General features: G+C 56.7%; 2 protein-coding genes across 12 annotated transcripts in view; both read left to right on the top strand.

The window, feature by feature from the left end:
• The first annotated feature begins 1801 nt into the window (after positions 1-1801).
• FGF17 (fibroblast growth factor 17) lies at positions 1802-10635 on the top strand. Of its 2 annotated transcripts, XM_042982647.1 has the most exons (6): positions 1802-1837; positions 4897-5030; positions 5207-5243; positions 8251-8428; positions 8668-8774; positions 9813-10635. In XM_042982647.1, exons 1-6 carry the CDS (start codon positions 1802-1804, stop codon positions 10104-10106), a joined length of 786 nt encoding a protein of 261 aa, XP_042838581.1. In that variant the 3' UTR covers positions 10107-10635. The 2 variants fall into 2 exon arrangements, with proteins under 2 accessions (XP_042838581.1, XP_042838582.1); XM_042982648.1 differs by lacking the exons at positions 1802-1837; positions 4897-5030; positions 5207-5243 and adding an exon at positions 7454-7689.
• A 217-nt stretch (positions 10636-10852) lies between these two features.
• The window catches only part of DMTN (dematin actin binding protein), a 28303-nt gene continuing 19433 nt past the window's right edge, over positions 10853-19722 (top strand). For 9 of the 10 annotated variants that reach the window (XM_042983303.1, XM_042983301.1, XM_042983302.1 and 6 more), the window contains exon 1: positions 10853-11156. The gene's annotated coding sequence lies outside the window, so the exon portion shown is untranslated. Of the gene's footprint in view, positions 11157-18814; positions 19049-19722 lie in introns of those variants that run through there. The other variant, XM_007093878.3, reaches the window with a different exon arrangement.

Here is a 19722-nt window from a genome sequence, read left to right as displayed (position 1 = left end):
CAACTTTGTGCCCTTGTCCTGAGGGAGGGAGCTCCAGACATTGTGGGTCTTCCTGTGTCCACACTCCCTTCTGGCTGGTTTTCCAGGTAGAGAGTCAGAAGGCTAGAGCTGCCTGCCCCCCACTGGGAAGGGCCTTAGCCCCTGTCAGACTAGCCTGGGGATCTTCTCTCCTGGCCCTAATCACGTGTTCATTATCAAATGCACAGACCAGGACATCTATTGGAACCTCGGATCGATGCTAATGCTGCTCTCCCAGGCTTGCCTCTCCTGTTCAGGGTGAGCTCCTGTTCATTTGTGTGAAGATCTGTGTCAAGCAGGAGCCCAGAGGCCTGGACCTTCAAGGAAGCCCTCCCAGACAGGGCAGATGAGGCAGGCCTTGCAGAAGCTATTGAGGGTCTCTTACAGGGGTGGACAGGTAAACACTTTTAACTCTCATGCGAGGGTTCACCCAGGGCAATTCTCGGAGCCATGGGAACAGGGCTCAACAAATTGTTAGGGTAAGGCAATAGGGGATTGGCAAGGGGATGAATGACCCATTGGGTGGCTCTGGGCTCCTGCCCTCTCCCAGGCCTGCACAGCCAATTTGGAGCCTGGCTCACCCATTGTGACACACAGATAGCCTCCCACTGGAGGTTATAGTTGCAGGGCCTCCACTGGGCTTCTCCCTGGCCCTCCTCTACACCCCCAGTGGCCAAACCTAAAGTGGGCCAATGGGGAAATGGCCCTGTCCTCTCTCCAGGATCCCTAGGCATGGGTCCCAGAAGGTTGGAGGTCTTTGAATGCCTGCACGGGAAGGTCAGCAACTAGGCTTGCATGTTCCTGTTCAGCTTCAGTTTCTTTTAATGCCAGAAGAGACTGAGAATAGTAGCTTAGCATTCTTGCTGCTTGCTTTCTACATCCCAGGAGACAGATGTGGGCACCGTCCCACCCTCGAGCAAATGAGAATGAGCCACTGACCTCAGGTCACCTAGAGAGCGACAAGGCACATGCGTTCACATCAGGCTCCAGGTGGGCAGTGACCATTTACCATGGCCTCATGCCACAGTGACACAGGGTAAACAAGACAAATTCTTCACCTTCAAGCCACCTACAGTCTAGTGGAAACACAAAAGCCAACACCAAAATTTCAGTTACTGTCAAGTGCTTTGGAGGAAGTGAGACAGCACTTCTCCAGCCTGGAATTAGCCTATTAGGAGATCAGAGAAAGCCCCTCAAAGGAGAAGACTGACAAGAAGAGGGTGGCAGGCTCCATGAGTAGCTGGCAGAAGGACACTCCCAGGAGCAGGAACCGAGCAATGCAATGTGCCTCAGGCAGAGCAAGCAGAAAGAGAGAGGGTTAGCAGGATTTTGGTAATAACATGCTGGAAGCTAGGTGCTGAGCGCCTTCTGGGACTCACTCCATAAAGCCCCATTTCTCAGACCTGGAAAACGAGGCACAGAGAGGTGAAACAACTTGCCCCCAAGGCCACAGAGCTCGTGGCGGAGGCAGGGTTCACCACCAGGTTGTCTGGACCCACAGCTCTTATCTTGAACCACTCTGAAATGACTGAGAGAGACGGACAGCACAGCAGCCAGAGTCCTACAAAGTCTCATAAACTGAAAATAATAGTTAAGAATAAGGTCCACGGTGTAACCCGCACCTTGGGAGGGGTAGCCCCCAGCCAGTTATAGCAAAGCACAGATGCACACAGATACTTCTTCCCTTCACCTCACCCAGGCAAGTGCCCCAGCAGCCTAGCTCAGCCATAGCTCTGTACATAAGGGCACGCAACAGCTAAGCCGTTCCTGACTTGATGTCCAAATGCTGGCAGGCAGTGGGGATCAAACAGCAAGGATGGTAGGTGCTCCAAATTTTAAGAGTCCATTGCCTTTTGCCCTGCCCCAGCCCCAGCCCTTCTGCTTTCCAACAGGAAAATGGTGGGCTGGGGTTTGTAGCAGGTGGTGACAAGTGGCAGGTCCGCAGGTGGGCTCAGTGTCTGCACCAGCTGGGCTGTTAGAAGGAGCAGGCGTGAGACGCCTCAGTTGGGGGGTGTTGAACTTGGCACTAGGGGGTGGGGATTAACCAACCAGCCCAGGCTACTTCTCACTTCCTTTATCACCTCCTGCCACCTCCCCCTATAAATGTTAATGAACCTACTATTCTCCCTCCCTCTCCTCTAGTCAAGAGAGTCAAAGTTTAGGTCAACCAAGTCTGGACCATATAAGAAGGTCTATGCCCCTCGTTTCCATTCTTGTGGCACTTCATACTTTTCATGGAGTGTCCATCTCAGTTGATACTCATGGTGGCGATTTTGACAGCAGTGATAATAACCATTTCCTTTTTACAAATTAGGAAGCTGAGACCAGAAAAGTGAAGGGACTTGCCATAGGTCGTAGAGGCCAGGGAACGGGGATAAAATCCATGGAACACTCTTCATGCTGCCTCCCCTCTTGGAGCCCAGCACTGGCCTTCCCATGGGGATAAAAGCGCAAGCTGAGTCAGAAAGGCAGGCCTGCAGGTGCACAATGGGAAGGGACAAGGAGCAGATGTCACACCATGAAACAGGCTATCCAGCCATGCCCCAGAGGCCCCTGGCACCAGCCCCTGGCTGAGCCCCAAGGCCAAGCTTGACTGCTGGCATCTGTTACCATGGAGACCCAGGCCTGGCTGGGGGGCTGGCCACTGACAACAGGCCCCTCCCCCACTGATAGGAACCAGGCACTCAGGCTCAGAGGCCTGGAGTCCAGACCTCACTAGATGGGGCTCCTGCATCTACCTCCTTATTTCATTCCACCCCCCCAGCTCACCCATCCACCCCAGAACCTCAAGCCTGAGCTATCTCCTTCATGCATCTGCTCTTACCTGTCATCCCAGGACTGAAAGTGGGAGGAGGTAGCCTTTAGTACCCCACCTGGGAGCTAGTTGTTGGTGGAGATGTGGGTGAGGTCAAAGGCCCGCCAAGAATAGAGCCAGAGCCAGCACCAGTTCCAGAAGTAGATTTGGGGATTTCTGCAGAAGAGGCAGAGTTCAAATCGAGACCCCAAACAGAACAAATATGGAAGATGGAAACGATCAGGAGCATCAGCCTGAGCAAAGCAGAGCTGTGGGACGGTCTAGGGCATGCTCGGACAACGACGAGCACTGGATTGGGAGTCTGGGCACCTGGCACCTTGTCTGAGTTGTGCCATTGACTAACTAGCTGTGAGACCCTCGCTGGGCCTCATCAGTGAGTGAGGAGGCTGGACCAGATGAAGAATCTCTAAGACCCCTTCCAGTTTTGACATCCCTTCTATTTGATTCCAAGCCTGGACTCTGCCAGTTACAGGGAGCTACCCCTGCACTCTCCAGACCAGCTCAGGTTCAGCAGGGCCTTGAGTCCCAGTGGCCCGAGGGGTGGGGGATGGGGCTAGGAGCCCAAAAGCTGGAGGTGGCCAGGAGGTAGCCTTGGGGCTTGTCTGGGGGAGGGGGGAGGGGTGGCAGACAACTTTGTGGATTGATCTAGCTCTGGAAGGTGAGGAGACTTGGAGGTGAGAGTTTCGCCCTCCTGCTCATCTCTTTAGGTAAATACATCCACATCCAGCATTTCCCTTTCTCTTTCCATCCTAGAGGCACTGAGACCTCCAGGGAGCCCAGAGCTGAGGTGCGAGCTCCGCTCCCTACACAGAAGACTTCCCTCAGAGATCCCTCTAAGCACATGCCCCCTTCCACAGCCACCATCACCCACCTTCTGTAGGGAAGGAACCATTAGAGTCCCTGGTCACCTAGCTTCTGAGACCTTAGATACTGCAGCCCGGAGGGCATGGACACAGTGGCAAGGCTCCAGACATGATCCATGTGGACCTTAGGAACCTAGTTCTGCCATTCACTGGCTGGGCCAGTCTGAGCTAACTACCCCCCATGCCCCCCCCCCCCCGACCCCTGTCCCGTGTGCTTTAGTGTCCTCTGCACAGGGGTCCTAGAATGGGGTCCTGCCTGCACAGTACAGAGCAGGGTGGGACCAGAGGCCATGTGAAGAGGTTGGTGGGCACAGGGAGGGAGGAGGCCCTAGGGATGGCTGCTGCCCTAGAGAGGAGGGTGAGTGAGGCCCAGAATATATGACACACTTGACGTCTGCTAAGCCCAGTTATCTCCTTTGGTCTGCCGGCATCCTGAGGCACTACTGCCCCCATCTCTCAGACAAAACTGCCGAGGCCCAGAGGAAAGTAGCTTGTGCCAGTGCACCAGCTCCTCTGAGTCTGTCTCTTCCCGGATGTCAGGCCAGCTCTCAAGATTCCATCGCGTCCTCCTCCCACAGCTGCACCTTCCTCCCCCTCCCTGACCCCCAACCTGCAGCACCCACTATTTGCTGCCATCGGGACAGCCCTAACACCTCCATCCTGGTGGCCAGACAGCAGAGAGGGGGAGCAAGGGGTGACAGAGGCAGGGGAAGCAACCGCTCCTAGCCAAGCCCACCGCCTGCCCCCTGGAGGGAGGCTCCTCCTTTTAAGGCTGCTTCTGGGAATTTCCACCCCCGGAGCCAGACTCAGCAACCCCTGGCCCTGAATGATACCTGCGCTCACCCTTGGGGAGGTGGGGCACCAAACCTGAGGGCAGGAGGAGCTGACCCTGGGAGGGGAGGAGGGACCCTCTAGTCCAGGTCTGAGGGTCACGAAAAACGTGGGAGACTACAGGGGCCAGCCTCCTTATCAAGAAGGCTCCACAGCTCCATCCTCTGTGCTCGGGTAGCCCAGCAAGAGGCTGGCAGACCCCGCCAGCCAGCGGCTGCTTTGCTGTCTCACTGGCCAGGAAGGTGGACACCTCACACCTCAGTCTCCCAATTACGCCCTCCTCCCCCATTCCTTCTCCCCTCCCTTCTCTCTCCTCCTCCTCCTCCCCTCTCTCTCCTCCTCTCCCCCCTGAAAACCTGTGGCTTGAAGAGACCTTGGCTTCTCTGGGACTCTACCCCTGGGGACTGCCCATATCTGCTCCTGAGTTTGGGGGCAGGAGGGCAACCGCCCCAAGAAATCTCTCCGGCGATGGGAGCCACCCGCCTGCTGCCCAACCTCACTCTGTAAGTGCACTGCCTCTCTGAACTGAAGTTTTGTTGCCATTTGCAGCCTGGGGCAGACCTAATCTTACCGGGAATCCCACACAGAGGGGCAGGAGGTGGGGGGGGGGGCCTCTGCCTTCTCACCCTGGGTTGGCTGCTGGCACCCACACCAGGGTCTGCCTTGTCTTCTCACACAGGTGCTTGCAGCTACTGATTCTCTGCTGTCAAACTCAGGTAGGCGGGCGCCCCCCACTAGCTTTTCTCCATCTCTCCCACCCCACCCAACTGGGGGGGGGGTGGTAGCTTCCTTTTGGTGGACAGAGGCAGGTTCTGGCTTCTCCCTGGATCCAGATGGTTTTTGAGGGTGGGGGCTGGTGTCAGCCTCTGGAGGTGTATAGAAAGGGCTATGGCAGATTTGGGGATTGACTAAGGTCTTTATCTGTCCTCCCTCCATGACCCTCTCTACATGTCCTGAGGTCTCTGCTTTTCTCTCCATCCGGCCCCCCTCAAGTGTTCCCCTCAAGGCTAAATGCATGGGGCAACCCAGTCTTGAGGGATGGAGTCTGGAGTGGTAGGAAGAGGGCTGAGGTGATGGCTCAGGTGAGGCTTGTACTTGGAGGTACCTGAAAAGACAGGTTTTCATGCAAAACCAGTTGTGTATTCCACTTACTACCCCACTCTCACCACCATAGATGTCCTGGGGAATCACCGTCCTGGGGGATAGCCCCAGTCAGGGCGGGGTGACTCCTTACCTACAGGGCAATGAGGTCAAGCCCCAAGGGGTTTGTTTGGGACAAGATTCAGGGTTTGCATCTCCACACTCCCCCCACCCCATGTTAGCCCCCCCATGCACACCCCCACCCCAAGCCTCAGCCCCCTGTGCGAGGCTCGGTCCCTTTTTGTGATCCTCCATAAAAGTGCAGCTATTAAAATGCACTGGTCCAGAACCGCTCTGGGGAGAGATCGCTTGGCTTTCCCAGGCCAGAGGCCCGCTTCTCTTCATATCCAGTGGGGACTTTTTTTGAAGGTAAATGCCTTTTCTCTGGGAGAGGGAAAGGGGCTGCCTTTGAAGCAGTGGGGGGGTGGGAGAGAGAGAGAGACAACTCCCCCCCTTTTCCTTCCCCCTTTTGCTCTAGCCCCCGTTCCAGGCCTTTTGCTTCACACATCCAGGGAGAGCAAGAAGAAAGCCCCCAGCCTGGCCGGGAGGGGGCTGGGGGTGGGCCCAACCTGTTCTGGAAGGGGAATTAGCACAATGGTGAGGCTGGCCGGGGCGTTTATGGCCTGGCTGAGGCCCCATTCAGGACTCAGGGAAGGTGGCAAAGCTGTCCTTTCCCCCTTGAAGTGCCCCCTCGCCCCCCTTGGAGGGGGGGCCGGCAGGCCGGACCATAGCCATGCTTGAGGGGCCGTCTGACAAGCAGCTGTCTGCAGCAGTGGAAGGGGAGGTCCCCCCGCAGCGGGAACATGAAAGGGACAGGCCAGGTCCCGCGGGGAGAGCGACTTGTGGGTTGTGGGCTGTGGGGGGGGCGTGGGGCTGCTTTTGTGCAGGGCCTGAAGGGGGACAAGGAGAGGAGGGGGCTTCAGGGGGGCCTCTCTGCTCCTGACCTGGAACAGACAGCCAGAAGGAGGCTGCCCGCCAAGAGGGGCGGAGGGCCTGAACCTGGGCCAGGAGATGGGGGCTGGGGATAGGCTGGACCCCACCGAGGGTCCTGGCCCAGCCAGACCCCACCCCCTGGCAGGAAGGGAGGCCCTCACCCCAAATGCTGGCCTCAGGTTTTTCTGGGGTGGGGTGCAGGGTGCACTTTGCTGCTTTGAGTTTCCAGACCCTGCTCTCATAGGCAATGGGGGGGGGGGGGTGCTCCTGGTGGCACTCCTGGCCTGTGGCCGGCCTAGCTGGAGTCGGAAATGAGCAGTGACACACATGAAGGGTTAACCCTGAGCAGGTTACAGGGTCAGCCTGTAGCCGCTCCCTCACCGCCCCCTTCCTCAAAGCTGATCCTTCCTGCTCCTCCCTCTACCAGAGAATGGCCCCTAACAGATGCTGATCTGGGTCGAGGTCTGTCTAGGTGGTTTCTACGGGGCCTGGGATAAAGGTGGCCTTAGGGATCTGGGGTACAAAAGTCTGTTCCAGCACAGGCCAGTAGGATATGGGTGGGGAGAGAAACATTTTAGCCTAGGGTTGAGGCTGTCACCAGCAGCTGAGAAATGTCATCTGGTTTGCACCTTCCTGGAGACAGAGGACAGGAAGGGGTCTGTTTTTCTCCCACTCAGTGTTGCAGATAGGTGAGACAGGCCAGAAGAAGGTAATCGTCCTGGCTTTGCACCATGCATGGGTAGAACCTGGTTAGTGGGCAGGCAACAGTATTGCCCCCACTGGCCACGAGCCTCTGTTACATTGTGACACAGGCAGGCAGCTGGCAGGAGAGCCTGGGCCACCACTGATAGCTCCTCTCACTGCTGCAGCCTCCATCTCCCTTGCCAAGGAGGCACCTCACCCCTAGTGGCGGGAGGAACACTGACCAAAAGGGGGACAGGGTTCTCTGAGAGTCCTGAGCACCCAGAGGGAAAGGCAGGGGAGATGGGCAGGAGCTCAGGATTCCACAGTTAGCGCTGAAGAGAAATGCTTACAGGGGCATTACAGGAGCCTAAACAAAAGGTCTTAGAGCCTCCATAATGCTCTCTGGTAAGCCTAACAGACCAGCTTCTGTATGCACATGTATGTATATGCCTGTGCATGTGTGTGTGCCTGGGGGTAGGATCCTTCAAGGCCAGTGAGGAGGATGAAGGAAAAATCTGGTTATCCTGGCTAATGGAGCCAAGACCCTGGCATTCTGGAGAAGGGACAAGCTCCAGTCCTAGAGGCAGGACAGCACTTCTGTCTCTAATCAGCTGGGTCACCCAGGGCACCTCTTTGACATTGGAATTGGGTACCATAACTGTGAAGGTTCTGTCTAGCAACCAGAGTCATGATTCCAGATCTGCACTGCATCACCAAGGGTGCCCCAAGCCTGTGCAGCCACCAGTTCTCTGCTCCAGGGCAGATGGGGAGCCAAGAGGTCATGACTGGCTCATCCGCTGGCCTGGAAAGACATGGCCATATGCACCCTTCACCCTGCACCTCTGCTTCCCAGGACAAACGGCCTGGCCCCCTCACACTCACCTCCACACCCCTCTCCCTTGGATGGACCAGTGGTGGTGTCACCCAAAGCAAATTGACACTATTTTTCCCTTGGTAACCGCAAAGGGGGAGAATCACCCGTCTCCTAATTTTAACCAGTACGTGAGGGACCAGGGTGCCATGACTGACCAGCTGAGCAGGCGGCAGATCCGTGAGTACCAGCTCTACAGCCGGACCAGTGGCAAGCACGTGCAGGTCACCGGGCGTCGCATCTCTGCCACCGCGGAGGACGGCAACAAGTTTGGTGAGACCCAGCCCTCACCAGAGGCCACTCACACTGCTGGCTGGCCTAACCTGGTCCATCCCCAGATCCTGTGCCAGGGCAGGGGCCACAGTGGGAGAACAGGGAGAAGCCTCTTGGAGTAGGGCCTCTCGGTGCCCCCCACCCAAGTGCGGAGGTCAGGCTGGTTGGGGGGCCTCCTGCCATACCTGAGCCGGCAACCCCAATGGACGGAGGTCTTTCTCCCCCTCCCCCCATCATAGCCAAACTCATAGTGGAGACAGACACATTTGGAAGCCGTGTGCGCATCAAGGGTGCTGAGAGCGAGAAATACATCTGTATGAACAAGAGGGGCAAGCTCATCGGAAAGGTGAGAACTGGAAGGAGGGGGAGTGGATGAAGGAATCAATGTTACTGTGTGCCCCACAGCACCCCCTACTCCCCTCTACTAAGTCCAAGCCATGACTGACTACGCACACACCCCAACACCAGGCCACTCTGGTTTCTCCATTTAAATGAGTCCCTGTGGGGTCAAGAAGCCCTCTGAGGACCCTTACTGACCCATAAGGATCTTCAGCTCTGATTTATGAGGTATTTCCCCAACATCAAGGAGTCAGAATTTTAGCACTTACATGATATTACAGTCCCTATGTTGAGGCTTAAGCGCTGATCAGGGTTGAGAGTTGACATTCATACAAGGCCACTAGTTTCCCCAAGGTCAGTGGGGTCCACAGGATCCAACTAGCAAGATGCACACTAACTGCCTGCTAGCGTAACCACCCTGCAGGGGCAGTTCCAGCACTGTTGGGTAGGAGAAGTCCACTTCCCTTAACATTTGTCAATCCTGGCTTCCAGTTCTGGCTGTTCTCACCAACTATTTGCTTACCTTGGTTAAGCCTCAGGCTTCTTGTCTATAAAAATGGGCATAGTGTCAAGGTTATCTATTGGGTCAAATGGGTGGTGGGGTGGCTCCTGACATAGTCTGGTATTCTGTAAACATTTGCCCCTTGTTTTCATCAAAGACTGTTGCCTCCTTTTCCTCCACCCAGCAGCACCATTGGCCCAGACTGAGGAGTGTGCTTGTGTACAGAGTGCCCACTGGGTATGCGCTGAACTGCATAATAATCTTGATCTTTATGCCACATCTTGGGAAACAGGCTCTGCATGGCTAAATACCTTGCTCAAGGTGTACAACTTCCAAATGACCAGGCTGTATTTAAGTTCAGACCTGACTCCAAGCAAAGCTTGCTCCTTTCTCCCACTTCTGCCTCTCACCAGGCAGAAATCCTTGGGCACACGGCTCCTGTCATTCCTTCCTCAGTCCCACAAAATAGGCCCCAAAGGCAAGTAAGGCAGAAAGTTGGGTGGACAAACTCGCCTCCTCTTGTTCCTTCCCTCCTCCCCGCAGCCCAGTGGGAAGAGCAAAGACTGCGTGTTCACAGAGATCGTGCTGGAGAACAACTACACGGCCTTCCAGAATGCCCGGCACGAGGGCTGGTTCATGGCCTTCACCAGGCAGGGTCGGCCCCGCCAGGCTTCCCGCAGCCGCCAGAACCAGCGAGAGGCTCACTTCATCAAGCGCCTCTACCAGGGCCAGTTGCCCTTCCCCAACCACGCTGAAAGGCAGAAGCAGTTTGAGTTTGTGGGCTCAGCCCCCACCCGCCGGACCAAGCGTACTCGGAGGCCACAGCCCCTGACGTAGTCAGGGACACTGGGGGCAGCTGCCCGTCACCAGCCTTCCCATCCCCTTCCCTTCCTAATCCCAAGACTGGGCTGGGGCGGAGGGAGGGGAGTCAGAGCCCCCAAGGAGGAAGGACCCTGAGGAACTACAAGCGTCAGAGCCTCAAGCCAGAAAGGGGACAGGACTGCCACATAGCAGGGCTGGGCGTCAGGGCAGCTGCCCCAGACCCAACAATGGAATAGGCCCCGGGGGGGGGGGGGGGAGGGGGATGGCAGACCCCCAGGAGAGGAACTGTAGTGTTACCCTGGACTCAGGCTCCCTGAAACAGGCGAAAAGGGCAGCAGGTTCAAAGCCTTGCAGACACTGTCTGGAGCTGGCTCTCTTTAAATTCTCCCCAAATCTTCTTCAGTCTGCCCCCAGCCTCCAGTTTCCTCCTGGCCAGACTGTAGGAAGGGACTTTTGTGTTTATTTCAGGAAAAAAAAAAAAAAAGAGGGTTGGCCATTCTTCACATTCCACTACCCAGGCCTGCACCCCCATCCCCGACTTCGAGCCCCAGAATAAAACCATTTTCCTGCAAACGGGTTATCTAAAGGCGGGGTGGAGGGATCCACTACCAAACGGCATTGGTAACAAAGTCTCCTCTCGGAGAGGCGCCCGGGGGAGCCGTGGAAGCCAAGTGCCCCGGCCCGGGCGTGGCCCAGCAGGTGGAGGGGGAGCGCGCGCGCGCGCGCGTGGGGGGCGGCGGGCAGTGTCGCCTGGAGGGAAAGCGGGGTGTGGGTGGCCCAGGAAGGCCCCGCACCTCCGCCCCACGCGAGGCCGGCGGCCCGGGGCGGGCGCAGGCCCCGGGACCGGCGGGCGCGCCCCTCCCTCCGCGCGGGCTCCGGTTTCCTGGCTGGCACTGCGTGTCCCGTGCTACCTGTTGGGGCGAACCAAACCCAACCCTGGGGCCGGCGAGCGGCCGGGGCCGGGGCAGCAGGCCGGAGCGCCCGCGGAGGAGCGGGCAGACGCGGCGCCCGGGCGGCCCGCGGACTCTGCAGCCTCTTCGCCGGTAGCCAGATTGCTTTTTTCCGGTGAGGAGGGGGATGGGGGAGGAGGGCTCAGCCGAGCGGAAGGGGGAGAGAGGGCGAGAATGCGTCCCCTTGTTCCCCAGGCCCCTGCGGGGGGCGGAGGCGGGGGCCACACCTGAGGGGAAGATGCAATTAGAGGCGGCGGGCTGGGCCGCGCGGCCCCGGGGGGAGGGGTGGCCGCGGCGGGAGGGAGGGGGGAGGGCGCTCCCACCCCCAGCCGGAGCTTCTCGGGTGGGCTTTCCCAGACGCCTCCAGGTGTGCTTTAGGGGAGTGGAACTAAGAGCCATAAAACACGCCTCTTTCCTCCTTTTCGCCGGCGTGTAATCTTGTTGAGGGGGAGGCCCTTCCAGCACGTCTCCCAGCGCAAGCCCGCTCTTCCGTTGATGGACCCCCCCCCCCCCAGCCTCAGTTTCTCCTTCCTCTTCTTTCTGGGAAATTGTTGGAGGGAAATATTACGGAGAGAGAGGGAAAAGGATGAGAGACATCCCTTCTCCCCACTTCTCCCAAGAATGGCCCAAAAATAAGGTCCGAATGGGCAATTGGGGAGGAGCCTGGTTTAGTCATAATGGGAGGTGAGTGAAGCAGCCGTCCAAGGCGGTGGGGGCCAGGGGTCCACCCCGCCTCTCCTTTGGTGAGGACTAGAGAGGTCTGACGCCCCCAGCTCTGGGCAATTTAGAAGGCAACAGCCAAGAGGGAGGTCTCTCAGGCCCCAGGACAGACATTCTCCCTCCAGCTTGTCATAATTGCTTTGCACCAGGTTGCTTTTTTCTCTCCCCCCTTCTAATCACAAAGAGCCTTAATCCTGCTGAAGACTGCGGGAGACGTGTTGGGGGTCGTTTTCTGGGAGGGGGGCGGTGTAGGGAGGGTGGTCTGGAGGCACAGCTGATAACTGGCGAGTTCAATGGGATTTTAAACACAGAGGCAACGCCCAGCAATTACCTGAGGACAAAGGGTTGGGGCCCCCAGGTGTGGAGGTCTGGACTTGGGGGGCAGGGGCAGGGGGCTGAGAAGGAGGTGTGTTGGGGAGGGGGAGCTCTTACAATCCCTCTGATTTCCGCAGGAATTTGAGACATTCTTTAAAACTCTAGACTGCCTCCCCCCAGCCCGGCTCTCAGACCCACCCCACCCTCCCTGGCTCGGGTTAGAGACAGCTTCAAAGGTGGACTGGGCCCTTTGTCTTGCCTCTGCTTTCTTCTCTGCCTTTCTCCGGCCCCTCCCTCCCTCTCTTTGACCTCCCCAGCACAGACGGCCTCTGGGGGCCGGCTCCAGAAAGCCCTCACTGTTTCCTTTCTTGCTTTTTGAGGTGAGACCTGGTGGGGAGGGCCTGAGACAGGGAGGAGTGAGGGAGGAAGGCAGCTCTGGAGGCCTGTGCCATCCCTGAGTGTCTTGCCCTTCCCCAAGCACCAAGCCTGGCAAGTCTTGGGTCTCTGGTTTGGCTCTCTGAACCTTCTCCCCACACCTTTTAGTGCCTCTGCCAAGTCCAGGCTCCATACCTAGGGGGCCTTGTCATATCTAGTGAAATCTATTCCAGCTGATTCCATCTGGTCTGGGGGTGAGTTCAAAGATGCTAAAAGGAAGAAGCCAAAGGAATAGATCTGATAATGGGGTCTCAAGGGACTTAACATGTGGAAAGGGGGGTTGGGGGAGAAGACTTCCCAGAGGACCACAGACTACCCCTGGCTGCTTCTGTGTGCCGGAAGGTTCTAAGCAAGTGTGTGGGTGGGGGTGGGCAGTGTGGGGGAAGACTTAGGGCAAGATGAGCACATCCATCTCGGGGAGGATGTGACAAAGTGGAGGGAGGCAGGCTGCAGGTGCCTCAGATCCTGTGTTGGTTAGGATTACCAAGACCTCCAGCTAAGAATAGCCTGCATATTGATCTCCCCTCCTCTGTGCTGTCCTCCAACAGCCAGATGGAGCAGAGGGGGACATCCACTCACTTTCTAGTCCTCACAAGCAGGCTACTATTTAAATCACTCTGTTGAGCCCTGTCCCTCATACTTTCAGTGGCCAGTGACCTCCTTGGCTTCAGCCCTGGCTGTCCTCAGCCTCATATCCCTGGACTCTTTGAAGGACCTCCCCCCCACACACACCTTTTTGAAGCTCTTTCCTCCTTCTTCATTCTCTCACTGGGACCCTACTCTTCCTGGCTCCTCTTTAGAGAAACATTCCCTAAGATTTCTGCCTTTCTCTTCTCTCCTTGTTCTTCCTGCTGAGTCTCTCCTAGCAATGCAACATGTCAGCTGTCACCACCTTGCACACCATTGCTTTCTCTCCCACATTTGGGAACTGCACCACTGCCAGGCCTCGCTGGGGTCTGTCTCAGTTACTACAGCAGCTTTCCAAGTCATGTCTCTGCCTCCTGACACCCCCACCTCCTCCAGGACATCACACAGTTTGTTCCCTGGCCCTACCCAACCCTAAACCACAGCTCTGCCAGTGTTACCTGATCACTAGCAGACTCCTTAGCATGGTTTTCAAAACTCCTGTACAATCCTGCTCAGCCTCCCTTCCCCGCCCTGTCCCTACAAGTCCCCTCTGGGGAGTTCCAGGAGCTCTGGTTTAATAGCCAACCAGAACCCTGTGCCTGGCTCTGTTCCTGAGGTTCCCACTGCCCAGCACACCTTTCTCCAGAATGCTTGCACGCTGCTGTCTCCTCTGCTCCATAGACTTTCCTCCCCTCTGGGGCTAGTGGCAGTCTCTGGTGCCACAAGTGTCTCTGACTGCCGACTTGCCCTTCCCTTATGGCCTATATCACAGTTTTCTGGAACTGTACTTATTTGTGCTTGTGTAATGGTTGTGCTACAAAGCAAGTGTCTCAGATGTAGAAGTAGTAGGTCTTTGCCTCCCTCATAGTACCCAGTGCAGTATGTTACACAGAATAAGTATTTGTTGAGGGAATTAAATCGACTGAAGGTCCAGAAAGAAGTCATTGGCTCTGAGCCCTGCAGTCCCTCAAGATGGAGGCAGAATGAGAACCAGAATCCTGCCTCCACCCTCCATCCTTAGGTGGACGTGGGTGGGGAGGGGTCCTAAGCAGTTATCCAAATACTTATTTATCCCCTACAATGTACAAGCACTGTGCTAGCCCTTCAACTGACCAAAAATATGGACAAGATATTATGTCATCCCCGGTCAAGATCTCAAGACACTTGAAATATAGGTGGGGGGATAAACCCACTTTTGGAAATTTTGGAACTTTTGGAAATCTCTCTTATACCTAAGATAGCAAAGTGGCATTTGGTACATCCCAAAAGAGGGAAAAAGGAAACAGGAGCTATTGGAAATAAGGACACTAATGTGCACAGAACTCTGGAGATGTGCTTACATGTAACCCCTTATTCAGGGGGTATTCCCATATAATGTGTGCACAAGCTTAGACTCAGAGATATTAACTCATCTACAGTTGCAGCTAGTGAGCATTACAGTCTAGGTTCTTGCCGGTCTTCATCACCTGAGTGGGATGTTCTCTGCTTGTGGCCAAGCAGGAAGGGTTCTCCAGGGTGGGAGAGTACGTGGGGCTGGGACACTGGGAAAGGCTGGAGTTTGCATGGTCTTTAAGAATGAGCAGGATTTCAGTTAGCAGAGAAGATATGTAAGGGAAAATTTTAAGAGGGAAAACAGCATGAGAAAAAAGGTTTTGAGGGGCTCCTGGGGTGGCTTAGTCGGTTAAGTGGTTAAGCGTTGGACTCTTGATTTCAGCTCAAGTCATGATCACACGGTTCGGTTCCAGAATTCGGGCCCTGAGTCAGGCTCTGCACTGGCAGCCCAAAGTCTGCTTGGAATTCTCTTTCTCTCCCTCTCTCTCTGCCCCTCCCCTCTCAAAATAAATAAATGAATAAACATTAAAAAGAAAAGAAAAAAGGTTTTGAGATAGGAAAATGTGAGGAGTGTTCAGGGGAAGGTGAGCAGTCCCTGGGTTTGGATAAAATTGCAAGTTTGCCTGGAGAAGTGGCAGGAAATGATTGGGTTACATGATAGAGAGTTTTGTGTGGCAGAGGCTTTGAGAAGGAGAGTGACCATGCAATTGTGGGGTTGGAGGTTGGGAGAGAGACTGGTCTGGTGGCAGCATGCTGTGAACTAAGGCTCTGGGGTCCCTGAGACAGAGGGTCCAGTGCATAGGGGTGGGGTGTGTGTGTGACTTCTAAACTCTTTGGAGAAAATGTCATTTCTAGGCCCTCATCTTTCCCTTTATTCCTTTGGCCCAGTTCTTCATCACCTTGCCCTTCTCCTTAGGTGCCCAGGTGCCCTCATTAGCCTCTCCAGGAGTTAATGTTTAGATAGCACAGGGGGAGAGTCCCTGGTGCTCCCAGCCCCAGCAGGCTGGTGCATGGGGCGGGGCAAGGGGCAATGGAGTGAGACAGAGAGAGTACAGAGAAGCCTGTTGCACAGGCCTTGGTGAGGGGGCTGGTGGCAGGGCCGAAGTCCAGTCGGGACATCTGGCACCAGTGATCTTGCTGCAGAAAGGAGCCAAGATCTAGTTGACTGGGGCCTGGGACTGCCTGCCTGAGAGGGGCAGGAGCCCCAGCCCTTGTTGTGGACGAAAGGGGCCATCCTCAAGGCCTCAAGGCACTCCTGAACTTAAAGGTATGCTAGTCCCCTTAGTAGCTGGGTATGGCCAAGTGGTACCCAGGAAGCCTACCCTGGGGTCTGGACAGTAGGCACTGGTGTTCAGTGTTGCCTGGCTCTAGGGGAAAGATTTTGCCTCCCCTCTTATCCCAGCCTGAAGGGGAGAGAGGCAAGCACTGGGAGGGGGAGTGGTCTACTGGTCTTGAGGAGTCTAGGGCCTTCCCAGGAGGAAGCCACTGGTGACAGAGCAAGCCTCACTGTAGGGCAATAGAGGAAGTGGAGGTGCAGCAGAGGCAGGCAACAGAAGGGTCTCCTGGCCTGGCTGTGCCCTCCCTGTGAGCCCCAACACACACACACACACACACACACACACACACACACACACACACACACCCCAGGATCCCTCTCAGTAAGGAATGACCTTGACAGCTACCACGCCTCAGGTCGACAGAGGGAGCCCTAACTCTGCAGTCCCCTTGGTTCCAGGGCTGGCTGGTGGCAGACTGTTCCTGCCCAAGGTGGCTCTCCCACCCTGTGGAAGGACATTCCTGTAGAGTCGGGGGCAGTGAGAATGGGCCTTGCAGGATTGGAAGACTCTGATTCTCCTCTTGGTCAAGGGGAATGAGAGGAGGAGATGCTCAGAGATAGCCGAGGTCAGATGCGGGGCAGACTTCTGGGCCCGAAGCCCTGTGTCCACCCCAGCCTTCCTGCTGGAAGCCACCCTCTGACCCGTTAACATAGGTCATCCCTCCCTGTTCCTATCACTGTTTCCCAGCTGCACACCAAGCTTTCTGGAATGGAGGATGCTGCCCAGTGCTGCCTCCCTTTGCAAGTTCGGCCTGCTATATGGCCCTGAATTAGAGCTGTCCTGAGGCCATACTGGGAGCCAACCCCAGAGCCTTATGGAAATGGGGAGGGGAGACTCAGTGGGAGCCCTGGCCCCTGCAGCTACCCCACCCCCACCTCAGCACCGAGGCAGACCTCAGGCCGCCTCCCTCCATCACTGAAGAGGCAGTAGGAGTCACAGCCGCCTCCTCCCCCCTCCCTGCTGCCGCCGCTGAGCCGGCAGGTTGTCTTGGCAACGGGAGGCGGAGAGGAGATGCGCAGAGGGATGGAGGTGTATGTCACCGAGGAAGCTGCCGTGCTCCTGCCCCACGCCCCAGGCCCCTGAAGGTACCGGAGAGCCCTCCCTTCCCCCTCCCCTTGCCCTTTCCCCTGGATTCCCCCACTCTATCCGAGAAGGGCCTTGTTTCACAGACGAGAATGCTCCCTTCCTCCCAGGCCACAGAGACTCCTACCCATTTCTCATGAGCTACCTCATTCCAGGCCCCTGTCCACAGCTGTCCTTCCCCACACCAGCTCATTCCAGCCCTACCTCTGGTCACCCTTGCACTGGAAGACAAATCTCCTGGGGTGGCGTTGTCTGGTGGGGGGCAAGTGGGAGCAGGACAGGAACCGTGGTAGTGGGAAAAATCAGGGGCCCTAAAGGGCTGAGGTGGAAAAGCACCTGGTGCTTGGTCTCCTGGAGGGTTGGCAGCAGGGCCAGGGCACTTAAGGGTGGGCTTGAAGGGAGGGAAGCAGAGAGGCTGTCTGAGGTTGGCAGTTTACCCAGAAAGGCCTGATTCCCCCTCCTCCGAGGCTGTAGCCCCTCCTGCCACATCAAAGGTACACCCCCTCCTGCATCATGTCCTGACCTTTTTTTTCATGGTTAGATGTTTCTTTTCTCACCCCCAGGCTTTCTCATTCCTTTCCACAGGGCCCTCTCCCTAGCCACTCCCCAGCAGCTAAGCCTGAATTCCTTCTACCCATCCTCAGTCACTCAGCTGCCTGCCTTCTTCATTTCTCCATTCTTTCTGGAGCCCATCCTTTGAAATTCATTCTTCTCTATCTTTCACTAACCCAGACATCCCTCCCTTACTGTCCCTACCTGTCCGCTCCTGTCCTCTTTTCCTTGAGCAAGAGGTCTGGAGCACACTCTCACCTGTCCCCCTCAAGACCCTCCCCCTGTGATTTTCCATTCAGATACCCCAGAGCCCCCTCCCCAGATTCTAGATTTCCCGAAGGACAGCTCATACCATCAGCTGACCGGCTGTGGGCAGTGGTTACCAGGGCAACAGCAAGGGCTGCCTAGGTAGGCAAGTCTGCTGTGAGGTGGAGAGACTGCTGGGGCCACGGCCAGGGCCAGCCGGCTGAGTTCCCTCCCCTGCCTCCCAGGGGTCAAAGATGAACCACGCTCTGCTCTGTGCCCACAGAGAACCAACAGGCCAATGACAGGGTCCTGGACTTGTGAAGGTTTTCCCAGACAGGGAGGGCACATCCTGTAGTTCTGTGCTGGGACCTGGGCATCACCTGGCCGGAAATTCCCTTTCGATGAAGCTGCCCCAGTGAGAGATGGGGTCCTTCTCACAGTTGCCAGGGGATTCTGGTAATCTAAGGGCCAACCCAGTCTCTTGTGCTGAGGACCTGGTTTTTCAGATCTTCCCATTCGTCCCTCACCAGGAGGGGGTTAAGCCTTCCTTGAGTGACCAATTCCGGCATCTTTACCCTCTCCTTACCGCTGAGAATCTATGCCCTTTAGCACCCCAGGGAGGCAGGACCCCAGAGGTCTCCGTTGCTGCTCTTAGGCAAGGAGTAGGAAGGAGATACAGGTGCTGGGAGAAAAAGGTGTTGTCATCTCTCAGTTATCAGTAGAGCCCCCTCTGCCCCCACCCCAACTCAAATTCTGTTTATGAGGAGGCTTGAGGGGCTGTGTGTGTGTCTGTGTGTGTGTGTATGAAAGTGTGTGAGCATGGAATGTTGCAGGGTTGGGGGTGTGGGAAAGGGAAAAAGGCCAACAGCTCGCGAGTCTGCTTCCGATTCTGCTTCGTCATGATGCCGGGTTAATGCTCCTCTTGTTTGAAACGGATTGAACTGCAGCTTTGAGCTAGGTGGAAGCGCAGACACATACAAACACACACCCTCAGGCCGGCCACACGCTATCAGCTGGAGGTGGGGAGGGTGCAGTGGGGGAGCCAGAGGCCCGCCCGCCAGACCGCCAGACCGCCAGACGCAGGCTCCAAGCGCAAGCCTGTGGAGAAGCAGGGTGGGGACGAGGGGGTGGGGGCTCAGAGGGTAGGTCCCCTCCTGTGCCAGCTCCCCCCACCCGCCCACCTACCCCAAGCCGGGTTTTTCCTGCTATTTGTGCTCTGGGAAAGCACGGCTGGGTTCCTGGAAGAGACGCCTATTACCTTGGCTCTGGAGAAAAAGCGACAGCGCTGGGATCTGGGCCTGTGCCTGCCCAGCCCAGTCTTGGGGCCTCAGAGCATCTGGGCGACACTGTCTGGGAAGAGGTAGGTGGCAGGGTCTCCCGTCTCTCTTCCCCTCTCTGGGCACTTTGGGCCACAACCCCTGTCTGGGAGTGAGGCTCTGGGTGGTGGCAGGGATCCCCTTAGGAGGGGTCAGCTATGGCCGCTGTTCAAGGGGAGAAACCCTGGGACTAGCTGGGTTTGATCTCATCAAGCCTGATTTGAGGAAGAGGGCTGAGGGTTCATGCTGTCACCCCAGTGCCCCCTTCACCTAGCTGTGCTGGGCAGAAGTGCAAGTGATGGAATTGGGGGGGGCACTGGGGTGGGCAGGGGAGCTGTTCTTTCTTTGCTGAATAACGGGGAGTGGTAGGGGTTGCCCCCTCGCTCCCAATGTGCTGCAGGTTTTGAGGGGGAAGCACTACACACAGACACCTGAATGCTGTTGGTGAGGGGTGTGTTCCTTGGGAGGAGGTACCTGGTGAGCCCCTTTCTAGCCCTCAGCTGGTCATGCTGGGGTGAGAACCAAATGCAGAATGATGTTGGGTGGTAGGGCGTGGCTGCAGGCCTGACCCCTGCTCACTCCTGGCCACTGCTGAAGTGCTTGAAGAGGCTGGGGCTGAGCAGACATTCAGGCCTGTGAGGATCCAGAGGCAACCCCTTGCCAGCCTAGCAGGCCAAGCCCCCTCCCTGGGCAGATGCACCTAGTGTTTCCCTCCCAG

The sequence above is a fragment of the Panthera tigris genome, chromosome B1, assembly GCF_018350195.1.
Source record: "Panthera tigris isolate Pti1 chromosome B1, P.tigris_Pti1_mat1.1, whole genome shotgun sequence".
Taxonomy (NCBI): domain Eukaryota; kingdom Metazoa; phylum Chordata; class Mammalia; order Carnivora; family Felidae; genus Panthera; species Panthera tigris.
This window is presented reverse-complemented; position numbering and strand designations above follow the sequence as displayed.